We start from the raw sequence: 21,861 nt of genomic DNA on the forward strand, positions 1-21,861 counted from the left end.
TTTTAAAAAAAAAAAAAAAAAAAAAAAAATTCCTAAGGAGACGTGGCATAGTAATAATGATTTTTCTATAAGTGGAGATATGCAGATTTCAAAGTCGCTTTAAATTTCATTAATGGAATTTAAAGAACTTTAAAGTTCTTTAGTGGTGCTTACAAGAGTTTTATAATTCCTAAGGAGACGTGACATAGTAATAATGATTTTTCTATAAGTGGAGATATGCAGATTTCAAAGTCGCTTTAAATTTCTTTAGTGGAATTTAAAGAACTTTAAAGTTCTTTAGTGGTGCTTACAAGAGTTTTATAATTCCTAAAAAGACGTGGCATAGTAATAATGATTTTTCTGTAAGTGGAGATATACAGATTTCAAAGTCGCTTTAAATTTCTTTAGTGGATTTGTATATAGATTTTCTAACGCAAATGAAATCCTCCGATCATTCTGCGTACAAAAGAGATTAGATTTATTTTTATTTTATTCCAATACTTTGCAGTACAACATATAAAGTATCTCGTAAATTATTAACTTTTCGTCAAATTTCACGTAAAAATATCTTTGTTCATAGAATAATGAGAGAAATCAACCGGTGACAATAATCTGTGCACACTGATGCATCAATGAATCTGTAAAGTACAATGGAACTTTGTTTAAGGTTTCTCAATATATTTCTTTTATAACAATTGACTTCATTCGTCATTTTACACGGAAAAAAGCATTAGTTGGATTAGCCAATTTCAAGAGAAATATAAACAAATCAGAAAATTCCAGTTGATAATACCAGAATTTTGTTCGTGTTAAGAAATTTTGTTAACTTGAATAAAATTCTGATAACTTTAAGTTTGCTTAATTCGAACAAAATCTTGTTAACTTAAATACAATTCTGATAACTTTAAATTTATCTAATCCAAACAAAATTTTGTCCCATGTATGCGCAAAAATATTAAGATGAAATTATCGGAAAGCGAATATTTTGCGGGATATTTCATATCTTCTATTGAAAACTATACTATACTAGAATAAGATGAAAAACATCGCAAAAGATATTTTTTTTCGATGATCTTACCTCAGTATTTTTATATAAATGAATTAGAACGATCAAAGGAACTAATTTCTGTTAAAAGAGCACACCACATGATTCTGTTTAAAAGTTTTGATTTTATAATCTTCTACTTCAACTCACAAAAGAATTATTATCATTGCATTACGTTTCTTTTGAAACTATAAAGTTTTTGTAGGTACTACTTTCTTACACTGTTTGCAATAGCGGAGAAATTTGAGTTGGATATTTGTTACTCTATCCTGTGTAAGGAAGACTAAGTCTATATGATCTCAGGGATATGTTGCTTCTGTGCTTTTTTAGTATTTATTTTGAGAAGAATAGTATAAAATCGCGAAATAATCCTTTTAAAATATAAATACTTTTTGTTTATTGCAAAACAAAATATAAAATTAATAGGATTGTGGGGGGCATTAAAATATAGAAGAAGATTGTCTTTATCATGTTTATGGTCAGTCACAATAGTTAGTTACCTGAGAAGGTTGTAATTTTGGAATTGTAAAATACAAGGCATCTAGCCACAGTTTCTCCTACTTTAACATCTTTGATTAAATTAGTATATAAGAAGAGAAGGAGCACAAAATGCTTTTTTTATAAAGAATAATTGAGAAAACAAAAGAGATAGTGAATGTGTCTAAGAAAAAGGATTTATGATGAAATTCGACGTATAAGAAAAAGTCAGTATTTCACAGCTGGCTCGTCACTTGCACGGCAGCTCTCGGAATAAAGACAGACACAGTGAATATATCAAGTGTGATATATTTATGCGTCTACAGTTTGAATACGATATACCGTGCGCGATCTACTCGCCTTCGCCATGAAGTCATATTTTCAATGGACAAGCAAAAGATTATATATAACATCGCTCGTCGGATATTGAAACTTTCGATACAAAGCATTCCTTACGCAGGAATCGATCTTTACACGCCTTACTGCCTTACTTCAACGCTAATAAATCAAATCGTAAGAGAAGCGAGAAGAATTTAATCATTGCGGACAAATTTATGTGCACCGTACAGACAATTTGTTCTCTTCGATCGGGGTGAAGCGGGGTCGCGCTAACATTCGACCTTGTTTTCCTCGGAAAAATGGAACGCAATGCCGGGCACGTTAATTTAATATTCCAGCGTCGATGTTTCCAGCGTCCTCATGTTAGTTTCATGTGGTCGGGTTATAGAAGAATTCACGACTTGATTGCGTCCTCGCGCATGAACACGTGAGAAAGAAAGTTGCATGATCATAAATTGCCGACATGTAAATTCGTGCAGCTCGCGTGATGACGTGCGTGTTTTACTCGATGTTCCAGCGAGGTGTCAACCGCGAGTCGCTGGACACATCAATCTCGATGGTCAAGATGAGCTTGCGCGGGATCCTGCTGTGGATATGGTGCTTCCTGATCACGAGCGAGTGTTACAACGTGAAGAAGGGCAGAGGCGAAGACGGCTCGAAGTTGATACGTATCGATGGTGACATTATCCTCGGCGGAATATTTCCGATGCACGAGCAGGTAACTCCCGTCACGACACAAGTCGTGTTCTTATTTTCTCACGCAGAGCGCGACGTCGCGACGAGTAAATCCGCGCACTCGTCCTTTGATTAACTGCACGAGTACGCGCAAGTAACGCACGCATACGACGATATCTGGGTGCAGATGTACGCCTTCCTCTTCCTCTCTCACGTTACACTTGCTTATACATAGGAAAAGAGATTTTGTGTTAAATTCAACATATTTTACATGTCTTACGAAAGTCTATTCAAATCTTTGCTCAATTTAACACAAAGCGAGTATTTAAAAAAGTAACACATATATTACGTGAAATTAATATAAAAAGGTTAACACCGATATCATCTTTGAAGCAAATTTACGTGAAATTGATATATTTATAATGTGAAATGTAACACTAAAAAGTATTTTTACAGTGAAAAAAATATTTTATTTTTCTTTTAATTTGCGTTGTTTTTAAGATGTTGTCAATGAGTTTGATGAAAACTTTTTAATTATATGTTCTTCCTTTTAATTATATAGTCGATTTAATTTATATATTTGGAAAATTTACTCGTCACAAACGAAATCAGACTCGAGGACTTTTGGTTCTTGAAAGTCGTCTGTCTTACTTATATACTACTTTAACTGTAAATATATTTTGTATTGTACATATTATAAAATGACGAAAACATAATTTTTAGTAAAGTAGAATTAGTAAAGAAATTTTTAATAAGCTTAGTAAAGTAAAACTAGTAAAGAGTATCATTTTGTCGTCAATCTTTCTGTGGATAACATTGAATATGTGTGCGCGAAGTTTGCATTTTATTTCCTGTGTATTAAAGTACGAAATCTCTCTCTCTCTCTCTCTCTCTCTCTCTCTCTCTGATTCTAAGCGAATCAATGCATATCCTGACTGGTGCGCGCACTGCACTCGTATCCGCGAAACTACACCCGCACCTCTCTATATCCCACGCTCTTTCATCTCAAATTGCCTTGCAAGACCATGTTCTCGTCTTTCGAGCCCGTCCACTTGGAAATAACGAATATCCTGAGCAAAGATGCAACGTCATTAGCAAACAAATAAACACTTACGTTTGTTACTCTTGTCAAATCGCGTCCATTAATCATGATTGACGACGAAAGCCTTTTGTAATGGATGCGAAAGTGCAAAGGGGATCGAAAGGTGTATGTCAATTAGCGAATTATGAGCAAAAGCACATTTTCACATTTACACTTGTTACAAATAAACCCCTTCGATCCTTACGACGTTTGTTGAAACGATCGTGACGAGTTGCGCGCTAGTATTTACAAGTACAATTAGTCGAGTTTTCAATTAACGGAAATTGTGTGTATTGAATTTTATCTTGTCGTTCTCTCTTTATCTCTCTTTCTCTCTCTCTCTTTCTTTCTTTCTCTTTGTATTTCTATTTCTACCTATCTGTATCTTGTTTCTCTTTTTCCGTATGAATTTCGCAATTTGCAATTTGCAACAAACGGATGACGTTATTGTTACGACATAACCGCCGCCTCTTAATTAAAATCGCTTTATTGTCCATAGAGATTCCATTGTGTATGGGAGAATGTAAAACGTACACATATACAGGGTGTCCGGTAACTGATCGAGCAATCGCCGTACACAGCAATATATATCTTTTTTAGGAAAAATCGTATTTCCAATACAGAAATAACAGTAGACAAAGTGAAATGGGTCAATAAGTATTATTAGGTTACGTAATAACATATGTCGTTTAATCGTGATTTTGAACTGACTTAAAAGAAAAGGTTCTCAGTTTGTCCTGTATGTTTGTTTGTTTATATTGCCCCATATAACTCAGAAATCGTTGAAGAGATCAAATGTTTTCGTACCTTTTTCAGCATCTATATAATTCTTACAAGTAAACCTACCCAAAAGTTAGACTCCGATTTCTTTCTAATTTGGCACAAATGTAGAAATACAAAAAATATTTGAGTTATATTTTCATTTTGGCCCACTTTGAGTTTCACGGGCAATTTATAACTTTTTAATGTTCTTACTCCTGTCATCAACAAGTACAACAAAAATGCATAAGAAATAAAATTAAATACAAGATATAGTTAAATAATTTTAACAAAATCGGCATAGCTAAGACACGAACCATTCTACATTTCTTTAGCCAAAATTCCAACCAAAATATTTCAAATCTGGCTAAATTAGTCAAATATGGTTCAGATCTCAAATGATTGACCTGCAAAATTGTAAATTTATTACTTTCTTAAAAATCCGAGAACATCTAGAGATACAAGACGAAGCTTTTAGTTTTGACTATGAGCAACTTTTTTTAACCAACTTAGAAAAACAGATTTTTAATAAATAATTAAAAAGTACGAAAAAAAACTTTTTTGACAAAAATAAACCGCTTAAAGGAAAGGATCTCAACATCGCTAAAAAGTGATATAATTATTAAATATACCTATAAATCTCTCTTAATATTCTAACGATATCATAGGAAGATAATAAATAATAAAACAAAATATGATTATTCTACATTATAGAATATATCATATTTTGTTTTATTATTTCTAGCCAAGAAAATTGACTAAAAACTAGCTAGTTACCAAAAATTCCTGGATCCAGTTACTAGTCAGAAATTGGATAAATTCCTACTCGGGTTAAAGTAGCACGAAATCTCTTTTTCTCTTTCTCTCTCTCTCTCTCTCTCTCTCTCTCTCTCTCTCTTTCTTTCTCTCTAATTCAAAGCGAATCAATGTACCCATCCTGACTTTTTAGCGATGTTGAGATTGCTTTAAGCGGTTTATTTTTGTCGAGCTGATTCTCAATTCGTCTTGTATGAACGTTTATTTATTTGTGTATTCTCTTATAGCTCGAGAACTATTAGAGATATTTAGATGAAATTTTATATAACTACTTTAGCATGATATCTGTATAATTCTTAGATTCGTTGTATCGTCCCGTTTTGCCCATACCACCTGAAAATTGATTACCTACAACTAGGTCACATTTCAAAATGCCCTTTTTGGAAAACATTTTACTGAAAATCTGTAGTATATGTAACGTGAGTTATAGATTTTCAGTAAAATTTCCCCCAAAAAGTTGTGCACTGTCTTGTGCACTTAATTTGTCTTTTTCGCGGCAACTTCGAATATCATAATATTAAGATAGAATTGTAGATATATAGAAATATGAAATCGAAATTAACTCATACATTTTTCGACTTTGAAGGTTTTTGAAGGCGGCATATTTTTGTCAAAACAATTTTTATTTATTTAGGCAAATGTCGCTCGATTGCATATGTATTTAATATTTACAATTCGATATATGGCAACAGAGATACTTTATTGCGCTCGCACGCGAGAAATAACCCAGTATTCGAAATTGTCCGGCATGTGTGTTATACAACACACACATGCACAAGTTTGACGTAACAAGCCTTGGGTCTCTGGCTTTGACGTCACGCCGGTGCGCGGTTCGCAGATGGGGTATAGCGAAACATCGAAACCTCATCTAAGTGCCGTGTACATATCGAGTGTTGCATCGTCGTGGGGATATTCCACTGAAAAAGCACATATTGAAACGGAAGGGCGGCGACACACGAGAGCAGCGAGCGATACTGCGATTGTAAAAATTAAATTTCGATTGAGAAGACTTCCGTATTTTTATCCATCAAAAATTGATTTTCGCGAATTTTCCTCCATGGAAAATTTGACGCAGTACTGCAGAGTTTGAAGATGCGCTCATACGCGTGTACGCGCACGCGCCAAAGGTCACATATTTATTTTGAATAATTAAAAAATAACAGAGTCACTGTAATCTGGTACAGTGCGCCATCATTTTTACTAACGCATTTCGACGCGGTGTATACGGGATTTTTTTGTGGACAGAATTTTCCAAATTTTCATTTAGTATTTTTCACGAAAGGAAATATCTCGATCAGTATATACGTCAGAAAGAATACACGTATGAAAATATGACGAACGTGGAGCGGCGAAATCCCGTGATTTAATTTTCGATGCACGCGAAATATCTCGTTGATTAAATCCCTTGAAATGAAATTTAAACGCGCGTCTGTCGATCTCGCGATGTAACGGTCGCGTTTTTCCCGTGTTCCGAAGGGAACCGCGATTTTGAAACATGATTGTGCACCAATCGCTTTGCGTGTAATGTAAAAGTACCAATGCTTGGACATTAATAACACTGGTACGCAGTTATGAACATTCATATTGCTTTTGTCTTCAAATACAAATATTTAAAATTTCGATATAGTATATATGTTATGTTGAATTAGAATTATATTATAAAGATCATTAAAAAATCCGCTAAAAAAGCAATATAAATCTCATTTCTAGAAAATGTGTTTTAGATTTTAATTTTAGTGTCTTGAATATCTTAGCAAGGGTGAAGCTACAGGAGAACAATTTATGTGAACTTATGAGATTATTTTCATTTAATCTATATGTTCTTAAGAGATTGTCCACGTTTACTGAAATATCTTGTACTCATATATTCTACATTAAAAGTTGAAATAGGGAAGACTGGAGCTAGATGCCCTATACTTTAGAATTTCGAAGTTACAACTTTTCTGACGACAAATTGTTATGACTGACTGTATGGAGGCAACTTTCTTCTATGTATTAATGCTCGTCACAAACCTGTATATTTTGTTTTATAATAACTAAAATATACTTAAATATACTAAAATTTACTTTGCTCTCAGTAAATCGATTTTTTTCTATTTTTTAACTGCAGTATTATTCCGATTTTAATGAAACTCAGGTAACAGTATTTTAATGAAGCTCAAGTAAGTTTATATTTTAAACGGACCATTTCACGATTTTGTATTCATTATTTCTCTCAAGATAAATATTAAAAAAAGCAACATATCCCTGAGGCCATATAGCCCCGGTATTTGAATACGAAAACAATAAGAATGTCCAGAATTAGATATCAATATTGTCGGTGTCCAGGCGTTGGTGCTTTACTCCCTCGAAACTTTGTCGCGAAAAAAACTTCGTTACCGTCACATTCGGATTTTGCTCGGATTCTTTCTCTTACGTCGGATGCGAGTACTGTCGTTGCTGCGATCGTTGCGCAAAGTGCGAGGTAAACACGCCTGTGAAATGTCGTCCCGAGCTGCTATAGGTAGAATAATATCGAAAACTTCAGGCTGATTTATCGTTGTCGCACCAGTAGTTTGTGCAAAATAACCGCCGTTCACCGAACTTCCGCCGAGACGGACAACTTTCCTCGTCTGTCGGTTGTTCTTGTCGCGCGATGTAGTGACTGTTGAGTAACGGGCGACCCATTCTTACGGGTGATTAGTTTTTCCGGATGAGTTTCGACGGAGGCAGCGACGCTGCGACTCTTCCGGTAACTACGTTAACATCGGTTTTCCGTTTTCGCGAGGACGACGGGCGCGAACGGAGTCACACTGGAATTACTCACGAATATTTCGCCGATGTTTGTTTTCCGCCGATATTATCTTGTCGACGCCGAGTCCCGTCGACTGCGATGACGTAGTTACCGACATGCAACATTCAAACACACAAACACCTGCGAACGGTTATCGATGCACCATTGTTACATATCGTAATTACAAATATTGTTTATAATAAATGAATGAGCAAATTGCAGTATTGATAGGTAATATTAATGACGAATCGCGTATTCAAGGTTCTGGAAATATGAATATGTGAACAAGAAGAGGAGTCAAAACGCATAATGAAAAACTGGTCAGTATTTCTCGGGCAATCAGAAACTTGACAAAAAGAAGTAAATGCTGGACAGTTTCTGCGTACAAACTCAAAAAATACTGGCTGTTAGTTCTTGACTAGTTATTGACCGGAAACTAAATAATAAAAAGTGGTAAATAAATATTGAGCAGTTTTTATCTAGTAAAGAATCAAAAAATACTGTCCAGTGTTTCATTGGCCAAAAAGCAATAAAAAGTGGTTAGTAAATGTTGAGCAGTTTTCGTCTCGTAAAAACTCGAAAAATACTGGCTAGTAATGAAAAATGGAATGGTTAGTAAATACTGAGCAGTTTTTGTTCAGTACAAACTTATAAAATACTAGCCAATGTTTCTTGATTAGTTATTAGCCAGAAATTAAGCGATATAAAATGGCAAGCAAATATTAGGCAGTTTTTGTCCAGTGCAAACTTAAAAAATACTGATTAGTGTTTCTTAGTTAGTTACTAGTCAGAAAATAAGCAATAAAAAATGTTTAGATATTTTCGTTATTACTTTCGTGTATTACTTGCGTAAAAATTCGGAAAATACTGGCCAATGTTTCTTAGGTAGTTATTGGACAGAAACTAGGCAATGAAAAATGGTTTGTAAAGGTAAATGGTTTGGCTAGGTAGTTTCTGTTTTTTTAGAGAAAACTTAGAAATCAATTTCTTGATGAGATACTGTATAAAAACTAGGCAAGAAAAAATAATTACAAATAAGATATCTGAATAATAAATAAGAGTTTCTACGTGAAAAGATTTTATCTTCTGAAACACATATTTCACGTTATTTTAATTTGTTATTTTATCACATTATTTATTTTATGTTTATTAAACAATAAAGTGTATAATATTTTACAATGTGGGATTGAACGAAAAAAACTATTTGACGAAATTTTTACGAAAAGAAATTTGTTATTGGAACAGATGAGAAAGTAGTCAGAAACTAGTTAGAAATCAATTAGTTTTATTGTCTAGTTACTGGTGAAGAAAGAATCGTCCAAACTGTATTACAGTAACCAGCATTACTGTAACCAGAATTCCTGGCTTGGTTACTGGTCAGGACCTTTTCCACTCGGCGAATTAAACGTTGAGTCTCGCGGGTGAGATGCACAGCGATTGCCTCGTTTTTCCTCCCGTCCGCGTACCCTTGTTTTGATCAAAACAGGTTCGAGGTTGTCGAAATTAAAAGCCTCTCTCGTTCCTAGGGAGCTCCGTGATCTCCTCGGCAACGAATGGTCAGCGTTCCCGACGACCGACCGGGCTCTGTCTGATTTCGCAAACATTAAAATCAACGGCGGGGGCTTGCGCGCGCTTGTCGCCGGGATTTACGAGCGTGTTTGGTCGAACTGTGTATTTTTCGGGTTGACGGTATCCCTCTATAGGGCCGCGCGGAACATCGCCACGCGGATTTACACAGTATTGTGCTGTATCCATAACTTTCCTCTCTCGTGCTCCTTGAACTCGACGTCAACAGTCGAGCCGCGCGGAACGTTCGAGAGGGTTCGACGTGGGGTCGAAGTTCTAATTTGATCCCTTTCGGCCCCACGAAGGAACGGCCGTAGCCTGTGTTACATGCGCCGCATTGTAACCGAGACGTTACGCGAGAGAACGGGGAAAAGCACAACATTAATCCGTCGAAATTGAACGTTTCGCCTTCAGCCTTTGCGCCGTCGCTCCTGAAGATAATACCGGGACGGACGGCATTGTTTCTCCGGGAACTTCGGATCGCGTTAATTTTCCTATACGGGAGCGTATTGCTTTGATATATATAGATCGCTCGTGTATTATGCACGTTGTTCAAGAGATAACACGCGCAGCAGACAGAGAGGCAAATTATTCGTCTTTCTCCTTGCGACTGGCGCGAATTGAGCGCGAATCCTCGCTCTTTGACACTCGCAATTGCACAGCGCGCGCGAAACGTCCGATTGTTTCTGTCTCTAGCGGGGCTTTTTCCATGTCTGAGGAAGTCTTCTCCTGTAACTACGTGATATACGGTGCTATTGACGTCAGTAAAAAAGAGAGCGCGGAACTCTAAATATTAACCGACATGCATTTATTTATCTAGGTCGCAAGCTCCATCGGTCAATCACCGTGCGGGGCCGTCAAGGAGGAGAAGGGCATGCAACGATTGGAGGCCATGTTGTACGTACTGGACGAGATTAATGCTGATACGGAACTCCTGCCGAACACAACGCTGGGCGCCCTCATCCTCGACTCCTGCAGCAGCGACACTTACGCCTTGGACCAGAGTATGGAGTTCGTCAGATCGTACATGAATCAAGTGAGTCGGCGTTTCCTTCGAGCAATGCCATTTATCACAAGATAAATTGCATCGCTCTTCCGCGATGATCGTTCGACTATTTCCCTGGTAGAAATTTAATGCACTTTTCGAAGAGTTATATTAACTTTTGTTCGGTGGCTGAGGAATAAAATTACTTAGGGTCTCAATCAAGATGTAACGCTTCTCCCGCAGTTACTGCATACAAAAGATACGCAAATCTGAACTGCTTGTTGAGTAAGAACAGAGCATTTTATTCTTATAACTAATGAGAATGCACCAGACAATAAACGAGCAAATGCTTACGCGTGTATTTCTACCAGAGCTATTAAAATGCTTAAACGATAAAAAGAGCGTGCTTATAATACATTTTCCGCATAAGAAATATCTTTGATAAAATATCTATATCGATAAAAGTTTACTTTTCAACATCGATGTTGGGAGGTTAAAAATTACAAATGAAAGTATGAAGTTAAAAACAGGAGCGCTGATTTACCGTGATAGATAAAAGGACGCAATCTTCAAATAAATTTAACAATCAATACCCCCGCAAATAAGTTGAGTAGAGCTGTGAGATTAAAAAAATCAAATTATACGAGAAAGGTCAATGAGAGTCACGCGTTGGAAGAATATAATATATGTTGGATGATAATTTCCATTTAAAAAATAGATACTGATCAGAAACCGATAAAAAAATGCTTATAAAATAGTCAAAAATTACATAAAAACTAGTAAAAAACTGCTTAGAAACTGCTAATAAACAGATTCGATATTGATCAAAATCTACTTAAAAACTGATCTGAAACTGTCTAGTTCAATTGTCCAGTTTTTGACGAAATGAGCGTCGACCAAACCAATCAGTTTCTAGACAAGAAAACTGGCTAAAAACTAGCTAATTATCAAAAATTCCTGGACAATTACTAGTCAGAAACTGGATAAATTAATTTCTACTTTGGTTTATTAATATTTATGATTAACACATGAGATTCAACGATTATTAATATTTACTGTATAAATTCGACGTAACGATAACTATCATCTCTCCAACACATATTATTATTTTCTTACAAAATATATTTACAGTTGTTTTGCGTACTTCCTTCCAACGCGTAGCTCTCATTGGCCTTTCTCGTATAATTCAATACCCCCACATTTTCCGATTGTTTTCGCGCGAGTTGCAGTCGAGCCGTTGCGCGTTGCGCCCGCGAACTCCGTTACGTTTGTTCCGTTAAATTACGCGGAAATCGCGTTATTTTATATCGGTTTCAATGATAAAAGATCCTACATTTTTGACATAGGATCGCGTGGTTCTACAAGGGAAAAATTTATGATTCAACAATCCTACTAGAGAGAGAGCGAGAGAGATAGAGAGACGAAAAGTGCCGGAAATAGAAACTTGATGGAGGGAAACGTTCAGGATGCATGATCGCGCACTACTTCCTTCTATCCTTCCCTCTGCCTCTTTTGGACATTTGTTCCCTTTATAAACTCAATAACATGCTTTACTCTATCGAAGCTCGACTGCCAAATGTGCGCCCGAGTTATGAACGTTTTACGTCCCTCGAAGTGAGAGATTTGGCTGTTCACGATCTCAAGTAAGATTCGGTCTTATAGCTTCCCATTGATAATCATATCGCGTAGAAGAAAAAAATGTAGAAGAAAAAAATTCCCCGAGTAAAGAAATGTCCGAGGAGAAGTATGTCAGAAACTAGTCGGATTTTATTATTTAGGCTTTACTAGTAACTGTTAGACAATTGACTAAGAAAGTCATTGAGATAAAACTGGTTAATTGTTGACCAGCATATAGTTGACTAGTATGTAGTATATAGTATATACTATATAGTAACTAAAATAGGTAATTTAAATTCTTAACAGATGATTGTTAAAAAGGAATTTTTTAAATTAGCCAGAAACTAATCAGGCCAAATAGACTAGTAACTAGTATCTAGATTATGTTTAATCAAAACGTGCAACATACTAGTTCATATACCCTAACAAAAAATTTGCCAGATATTACTGAGAACAAACTAATCAGCAAATAATCTCTAGTTTATGTCTATTTATATAAAACTGACAACATTCTAACTAATATTTTTTAAACTCTCACTGCAATAAAATTGACAAGTTGATGATATTGTTCTTGGTTTTATTATTTCTTTTTTTTTTATAAATGGTTATCATAATAAACATCAAAATACAAAGAAATATAAACATAATATACAAAAAATGCTAGAAAATTATGTTTTTATATAAATGCGAGTACGTAAACATGTAATGTTTTCGCGGTTCGTTGTGCATAATATATATTTTTAAGGGCTAATATACAATGCTAAATGTTTCAATCATTCTTCTTCAATAGCTATTCTTTACCGAAATTCGGGATTAACTTTGACGAATTTCTGTAAAAATAGATAATTCTTATTGATTAAGATCAGAAAGCGACCGGAATGTTGAGCGTTGTATTGGTAGTGAAAAAGAAAATAAGAATTATAAAGAAAAATAAGAATCGTGCCTATATATGTGACTAAAAGTCGATTGGAAACCAATAATAATTATTTAGAAACTAGTTACTTTCGAAACATAGTAAATTAAACAGGATCTAGCGGTAATATTGGGCAAATATTAGGCAATAAACAAAACTTCTGGCCAGTCGACTACATTCTGGTTCATTTTCTATTCGGGCCAGTCCCGCTTTTTCACCATCTTTATGAGATATCTAGTATAAAATATGTCGTCTCTTTAACGGACTAAAATTGAGGTCGAACATAAAATAGCTTTGAAGGCAATCCACTTTTGGGGCCAGCTAACTAAAATGTTTGATTGCGGAAATTCACAAATTGTAAAGACAAGACATTTATGAACGAAAGACAAGACATTTAGTATGAAAATTTTAATTGCAATTTATTCGTCGGATAACTCGATCGCGCGCGAGTTCGCCGGCGAAGGGCGAAAGAAAACACGCTACTTGCGATTTACTTTGTGCGCGATCCCAGTCGGAAACTGTTGAGCCGGGAAGTGTTAAAGAAGTTGCAAGGAACAAGGAGAAGCGAGACCCCGGAGCTCCCAGCGATCTCGGGTCAGTCGGTCTTCCTATGCGAGTTTGTTCCCTTCGCGCGCGCGACGGAATTGCGACTATCATGTCTGGTTTCTTGGCAAAAGAGCTTCGCGATACGGTTGTTCGCATGCCGGCGTTCCCGGGGAAGTTTCCGAACTTCGCGGCAACTGCGAGGACGGGCTGCTTTGGCTGCTTATCCGCGCGGAAGTGGCGACGAGAGACGATTGGATAACATCTTCCGCGAAGCTAATTAAATGCAACAACTCCTGGCACTCTCTAGCCCTCGCCATTTCCGACTCGATGAGCCAGCCGATGCAGCGAAAACTCGTGCATGTACACGTGAAGCCCGATTATACCTGAATCGTCGATACGCGGCCGCCAATCCGATTACTCGTGGACATCTTTCTATAGCGTGCCAGAACTGACATATTGCGCGAGTGTTGCTATGCTGCACACACTCACAACAAAAACCGTGAGATGAATGGAACTATCCGACTGACCCTTATGAAATGTCTCGACCCTCGTCATCAATGTTGCTAGCAGTCCAATTAAGGACTACGCGAGAGTAGAAATTAGGGCACACATAGGCACACTCACACGTACGCTCGTCTCATGTTTTCGTCCGTTGCACGAAATTTATTTTCACGTTACCATGGAGAATAATCGCCTCTTCGTCTGTTTTCTAAAAATTATTTTCATTAAAGCTATGCGGGATGTCCGACAATTAATGACACGCCCGGTGCAGTCACGTCGGGTGCAGATAGAATTCATCCAACTGAACACAAAATTCCTCTACCATTTCGCAAAAAAATGAGATAAAATTTTGAGTTGTTGATCAAAGAAGAAGATTGGCGAATGATCACGCACGATGATGATGACGCAATGTGATGGTGACATATCCGCCGTCGTGTGTTTGTACATTAGGTCAAACTGAACAAAAAAATCATTTTGCAAATAACTAATGTACAAGCTAATGGTGGCACACGTCGTCATCGCAGCTCATTTACCGTATCTACCGTATATATCGCATCTACCGTATCGTGATTACTCATCAAATTTCTTCTTTAGTTAATAAATTAAAATTTTATCTAATTGTTTGTGAAATGTTGAAGGAATTTTGTGTTCAGCTTGATAAATTCTACACTGAGAAAAATTTCTGATAATAATTATCCAGCCTGTGTTATAATTATTACATTTAGTGAAATAGTATCAACTAAATATAAGAAGTGAATATTACTATATAAAAGTTAATGTTACTAACAATTTTGTAATTATTACCAAACATTTGGTAACATTTACTATATTGATTACTATTTACCAAATGGTATGGTAAAACGCATTTGGTAAGTATTACCAAACTTTTTTTTTCAGTGTAACTGCGGATGTGTGTCATTAATTGTTACACACTCTGTATATGTATAAAAATTAATTCGAACTGGCAAACTCGCGAGAATCGAGTCTTACTGACGCACACTCGATGGAAAATCCACAGCAAATATCACGTGAACGATACGGAGAGAGAGCGAGAGAGAGAAAAAGAGAGAGCGAGAAGGAAGGAAGGCGAGGAGGAAAAGAGAACGAGCATCGTAGGCATCCTTTTGTATTGCTCAGGGCGCAACCCCGGTAATCCCATTATCGCCGCGATTTGTCCAAGTAGCGAGAGGAAGCACGGGAGCGATAAATATGTATCGATGGAAATTACATCTGCGATGAATCCGAATCGCGGCGACGGACCGCCCGCGATGCTTTCCCTTCCCCTATCCGTTTACCCGTTCCCGCGCCGTCGCGCGAATATTACAAAGTACAATGGCGCCGGATTCCGTACTGAAGTGGGTACATCCGTAAATATTTATCGCGCGCCTGGTCGGTCCTCGCCAAACGAGGACGCGTCGCTCTTCCGTCCTCTGAAAACGCGCGCGCGCGACTCCTGCATATCCATCGATTGCGATCCTTGCACTTACGATTACGACCGCGTCGACAACGGCGGATGAAAACAAGGTAAATATTTATCGACGTCGCGAAGGTGGTGGCTACAAGCCGCTTTTTGTGGCGCGGCTACTCGAGGTCGGACCACTCTAGCTGTACGCGAGGTCACGCTCGAGAGGAGACGCGGATCGATCGATCAGTCCTTTTTTCCATCTATTCTCTCATCCCGAGTTGCTAAAGCTGGATCATATCGTTATGCGGCAGTTTATAGGCAAACGCGTTTCTCCTCTGATATGCGCGATAAGAGGATTAATCTGTTAATAAAAAAAGGGACGATTCACGATCTTGTGGTCTGTAGGAGAGATCGGGTCTATATGGACCGATGTGCTACTTTTTAGCGTTTATCTTGAAAAGAACAGCGGATAGAAAATCGCGAAATGATTCTTTTTCTTTAAAATGGAACATGGATACTTCTCATTTCATAATCTTTGTTAAAATTGAAATAATATTATAGTTAAAAAATAGAAGACATACTGATTTAGTAGTAGCAAAGTAAATTTTTGAATCTCTCGAAATTTTGTATTAATATTTCCTATCGCGAGACAGAATAAAGTTAAGCGATGTATTACTAGTAAGATTGAAGTTTTTTGCACTTGACTTCGCCACATGGAGAGAACACTAAGGATATCACTTGGCTAAATATGATGATGGTAATTAAATATTAATTAATATGTCATTTTTCATCCATACATACAAGGGAGCATAGAAGTGTACTCTGTATTATTCTGGGAGTACTACATCGTAGGGTATTCTGGGAGTAGTACACTGGCCTTCTTCGCTGCCTGTCTATACGTACAAAAAATAATTTTGCTCTTTTAGCAAAATCGTCGTTGCTACTGCATATTCGTAGTGACATAAAAAAAAAAAATTTTGTTGACGTAACTAATTTTACAAATTATTCGTTATCAGAGCAGAAGTAGTTTCGTTGCCAGGATAGAAAAAATTTGTTGAGTATATTTGTCGTAAGAATCACGTTAATTTGCTATTGATGCAAAATAATGTATCCTTAGCAAATTTATTTTATATTGGAGCAAAACTACAACTGCTTATATAAATCCATCGTGGTTCTTATAGAAAAATAATTCGTAGATTCAGCAAATTATATCCAGCAAGTAGTGATTAGTACTCTTAGCAAATCTTTTTGCTATCCATATAATAACGAAAAGATTTTGCTAGACCAGCAGAAAATTTGCTAGGCCAACAAATTATTTTTCTCCGTGCATATGTTGGGTAGAACTCTTAATGCTGTATCGCACAACTGAATTCTACGCAAATCTCTTAATATCATACATTGAGAGAAAAAAATCTAAGAAATAAAAAAGTATTTATTCGCGGTGGAGAAAGATACTGTATAATAACATACCTATATAAAATATTTTTCAAGAAAATATGGGTTTTCTCCAAATCTTAGCTTTTCATGAAAGCAATTGTTTATTCTACTTAAATAAAAAGAATTTAGATTGAATACAAGGCAGAATTGGCCAATAACTATTTTCGCTGGTTACAACGGAATCAATCGACAATTAAATATGATATACTTTTTCGAATAATAAAAATAATTTTTATTCATAAAATGATTGAAAGCGAACGGACGGGTAAAGTTAGCCCATAATTGGCAAGAGAGCTATGAAAGAGTCAGAATCAGCCCCCAGAATCTCCAGAATCAGTTTACATAGCTCAGAACTAGTTTACATACTTTATTTATATTACATACTTATATTACTTACATACTTTATACATACATAGTAGTATACTATGTATTTACTATGCATGGTATTAGTATAATAAAGTACATGCTTTATATGTGGCCTTCTTATCCTGCACGAATTCGGTACCAGAACAGGACGGCCACGTTGCTGCACATTTGTATTTTAGTTTACAAACAACTCTAGCTGTGTATTTTAGTTGTTACAAAACAAAATATACGGTTAACAGTATTATGGCAGGCATTAACACACAGATGAGAGCTGCCTCTATGATGCCTGCAGAGTCAGTCACAACAATTAGTTGTAACTTCGAAATTCTCAAATGTATGGAGCATCTGGCTCTGCTATTTCTCCCCCGAATTTTGATATCACGATCTCTCGCACCAAGATACTCGCCATTTTTAACGCAGTGATAGTTTTCCGCATTTTAATAATGTCTTTAATAACAATTGCTTTGCAAAGCGTGACGGCGCTCGTGTTTCCGAGATTGTCGCGAGATTCCCAGGAGATTGCTCGCATCGTGTTCGCACAAAGCGTTCTCATAACGAATTGCTTTTGGGTCTGATAAAGGATGGAGCCCGAGAACGCGCGATCTCCATCGCGCGTGTAGGAAATGAGTTTCATGATTGCTACTCACGCGATGACTGATTAGAGAGAGATGAGTAATTTCTCGTTCGTATCTCTTCTTTTTTTCCCTTACCGAAATCACGAAACCTTCGCACGCCTTCGTACGTACAGCGATGGTCGTTTTTCATGGCTGTGTAGTGATTCTCGTGAAGTAAACTATTCGCGAGAGTCCTATATGGAGAAAAATTCGCGTCGTCCGCTTTCTTATCTCATCTGTATAATGTATGTGCTATCATGAGCCGCGGTGTCTTGGGACTGCGTCGACGGAAATTTCCGTGAATAAATTGAATTTTGTGTAGAAACCACCTGGACGCTTCGCGGAGCAACAGTGTCTTGGCACGCTTAACACGTCCGACAAAAATTGCAGGGCCAAGATTTACGAACTAAGTTAAAAATGCACGCAGCATCACACACATTTATTCCAAAATTAGGTTCTGCAATATCTACGTTTATTCACAGATCAAAATTGTTAATAAAAAAATGAAACTCACTTAAAAAAAGCAACGTTTGTTTGGAACAAAGTTCTAGCGAAATACGAATGAACCAGAAGATTGAAATTATCAGGATTCTATTCAAGTTAATTAAATCTTATTAAGATTTCTGTCTGTGTCTGCCTGAGCGCTACGAAATAGATGTATCGGTACGTTGTTTACATTTCCCGTCGAATGATCAAGGGGTTTCGCCGGCTATTGAAATATTTAATCGGGTTCTTGTCTGTATCGCGTTAGAGTTGACACGCGTTTCTCAGATCGAATTGTATCTGTACGCGTGTCAGTTCCAGTGAGTGTCTGGAACCACGGAGCAACTAGGAGCAGGATGTTGGGTTGCGGTTAGCGATATATCATGTATTCTCGGATGTGTCTAAAGCCATTTATTATGCAGAATGTTTTCAGTCTGAATGAACATTTGACGAAGTCACTGAGCATAAAGAGATAATGAAATAGGAATAATAATTATTAATTAATATTAATATCCAGTCATGATTAATTCGCGTAAATTGAAAAATTGCCAACCGTAAGTTGAGTTTTTCCAATGCATATGCAGGGAGGAAATCGTTATGGTTGCTACAGATATATTCTCTATGAAAAGAAAAAGTTTATATGAATTATGTGTTATGTGTTAAAAAGCAGAAAAGTGGCCAAGCTCTCATAAACTTTTAGTCCTACTTCGTGGTATTCGAAATTCTTAAATTATTTTTTGATAAAATTGTAGCTTTATTGATGGATAGGTTAAAGATATATAACTATTAAAGTAATATGCACTTATTAGTAAATTATTACTAATAAGTACTAATTATTACTAATAATAGAGAAAATAGAAGATGAAAGTTTTTATCAGTAAAATAATAGCTATAAATGCTAATATTTATTAATTGAATGTAACTTTTGCTAAACCCCGATTAATTTAATGGTCGATTAATTTCGTTGTGACCAGTAATTGGTCAATTCTGCTAGTATACCTCATATTTACTTCAATCTAAATTCTTTTATTTAACTAGAGTAAATAACCACTTTCATGAAAAGCTGGGGTTTTTCAAGAAATCTATATTTTCTCACTAGAGAAATATTTTATATATGTATGTTATTATAGTATCCACGAATAAATACTTTCTTATTTTTTAGATATTTTTTTTTTTAGTATATGATATTAAGAGATCCACGTAGAATTTGCAATACAGCATTGAGAGTTCTGTTCAAACACGTATGAGCAGGCAGCGAGGAAGACCAGTATACTACTCTCAGAATATGATTTCTATGCTCCCTTGTATGTATGAGCAAAAAACGACATTAATATCCAGTTGCTACTATCATATTTAGCCGAGCGATGTTCTCAGTGTTCCCTGCGTGCGATGAAGTCAAATCCCCGTGGTTGAAGCAACATATTCGCGCTCGACAAGACAGTGTATGGGAGATTAAAGTTTACTAACTTTCATCGCGGGATGTCATTTTGTCAATACAAATGAAATTACTGCAAATCGACCTGGTTCTGTCCCGCGGACAATGGCCGTTGGTACCTAAATCACGTGCCGTGACGTCAACGTCATGACGTAGTTAAATAGGGTTTGCGGTTATAACTGGGTCGGTTGCCCTGGTGGCGGAAATGAAAGGAAATAGATTAAATTATTATGTCAAGTGCGTGGATGATCCTGATGGAGCAGAGAACACATAGACTCGTGCACATACACACACACACACATAGAGCAGGAATTATTTATTGAGCTCTCGTTAATCGATGTCCCGCGATTTTGCGCCCTCGCGTAAAAACTTCATTATAGCGATGTGACAGATCTGGACGTGACGAAATTTAATTCGGAAATCGAGTAAAAAGAATTTTATCGCGTCGGTGAAAAATTGATAAATCGTTAGCGAGTCTCATTGAGCATTCTCGCGGCATTCACGCCGAAAATGATCAATTGTTAATGAGTGCATTATGCCCGCGGTAGTCGCTCAAAGGGCCATTTTAAAGTTCAATAGAGTTTAGGATTAAATAAAGACGGGACGTGAAAGTGGTTGCAAGAGTGCCGGATGTAAAAAACCTGCGAGTAACTGCCCGGGCCTTTTTTAATTCCGTCGCGTAGAATCGCTTTGATGAAAAAATGATTTCCTCAAAATATGAGAAGTACTCACGGCCGTTTTACTGTCCAAAGTATGCGCAAATTAATTCGGTGTCTTTTTTAAAGAGATTTTAATTACTTTTAAGATTTTAAGTACTTTTTTGAAGAGATTTTAATTACGTAAAAATTATAAATATGCCAATGTTGGAAATACTTGTCATCATTTTCTAATAATTTCTCTTATCTATCGGGTAGATGACGAATTCCCTCTTGAAAAAATGGCGGTTTGATGAAAGCGTCGATTTCGCATTTGCATTTTCGGATCATTTCCGCGCTTTTAAAGTGTGTATCAACTAGATGGTAGTGTTGAAGCGATCAGAATAAATAATAATGAAAGAATTAGGTCCAATAAGTAAGTCGCATGAGAAACAACTTCCCAGACCAACGAAGAATAGTGTCCTTCGTTCTTTTGCGACATGCCAGCAGAGCGTTCTTTATCAGTAAGATCGAAATCACCACTCTGAAACTTTTGATGTCACTTTTTACAAGTTTTATGCGTTACAGCACTTTCTTCCAAACTCAGACATAAAATCACGGTGACACCAAAATGATGACAAAATGATGGGAAAATGACAAAAAATTCACTTTCCAATCACGATTTGATAATTTTTTCGTCATTTTGACGTCATGATTTTGTTTTATTTGCGAAAATAAAGCAAATTATATTTGCAGCCTTGGGAGCATTCTTTTTTAATTGGAAAGTAAAAAGAATACAGTGTCTGATAAGCTGTTCGGACGCTGTCGTATTTTATTTTATGAGGTTATGTTGTCAGTTTCGCTAAGCTGTACAGCGCATTTTAAACCTTAAGGTTGGCAGTTCGAAGCTCACTAAATGACGGGAAGATATTTAATGCGGAATTACGATTAATTAAAGGTAAAAGCGCCGAATTAACTTGCGCACCTAATATTCCCCGTCCGTGATAAATGCGAGAGGCCGAAGCGATGAAGAACTTAATGACCAATGAGAGACTCGCCGGCGGACACGGAAGCGAGGTATGAACGTATCGGCACTTCCCGTGACAAATTTTACTCGTACGTCAAATGCGGCAGTCACGCGCATAGGAAGACAAATAGAGTAAATCGGGCGGGCACTACGTGCTCGGCGGCTGTGAGAAATTGCAGTTGGTAAGTGCAGCGAAGAGAACAAACCGCGACAATGCAAGCAAGCGCGCGAAAGTGCCTCAGCTCCGTCTACGGGAAATTGAGTTCGACTCGAATTAAAATTGTACAGTTCTATTGTATTAGGACCTTAACTTAGTTTCCGCCCAAAAAATACTGAGAAAAAGCATTTATTGTAAAAAATTTATTTAAATTATTTCAATGAAAGTAT

The 21,861-nt window shown here is 36.7% G+C and overlaps 1 protein-coding gene across 7 annotated transcripts in view; it reads left to right on the plus strand.

Annotated features, from left to right (window-relative positions):
* The window catches only part of LOC116841187 (metabotropic glutamate receptor 8-like), a 232,768-nt gene that overhangs the window by 63,748 nt on the left and 147,159 nt on the right, over positions 1-21,861 (plus strand). For all 7 annotated transcript variants that reach the window (XR_004377516.1, XM_032808828.1, XM_032808827.1 and 4 more), the window contains exons 2-3: positions 2,358-2,558; positions 10,331-10,546. Coding sequence is in view for 6 of the 7 variants with exons in the window: in XM_032808828.1 (XP_032664719.1) it covers positions 2,358-2,558; positions 10,331-10,546 (417 nt within the window). In the remaining variant the exon portion in view is untranslated. The remainder of the gene's footprint in view (positions 1-2,357; positions 2,559-10,330; positions 10,547-21,861) is intronic.

Source organism: Odontomachus brunneus, unplaced genomic scaffold, assembly GCF_010583005.1.
Source record: "Odontomachus brunneus isolate Ranch 3 - 2012 unplaced genomic scaffold, Obru_v1 Obru_scaffold_014, whole genome shotgun sequence".
Taxonomy (NCBI): domain Eukaryota; kingdom Metazoa; phylum Arthropoda; class Insecta; order Hymenoptera; family Formicidae; genus Odontomachus; species Odontomachus brunneus.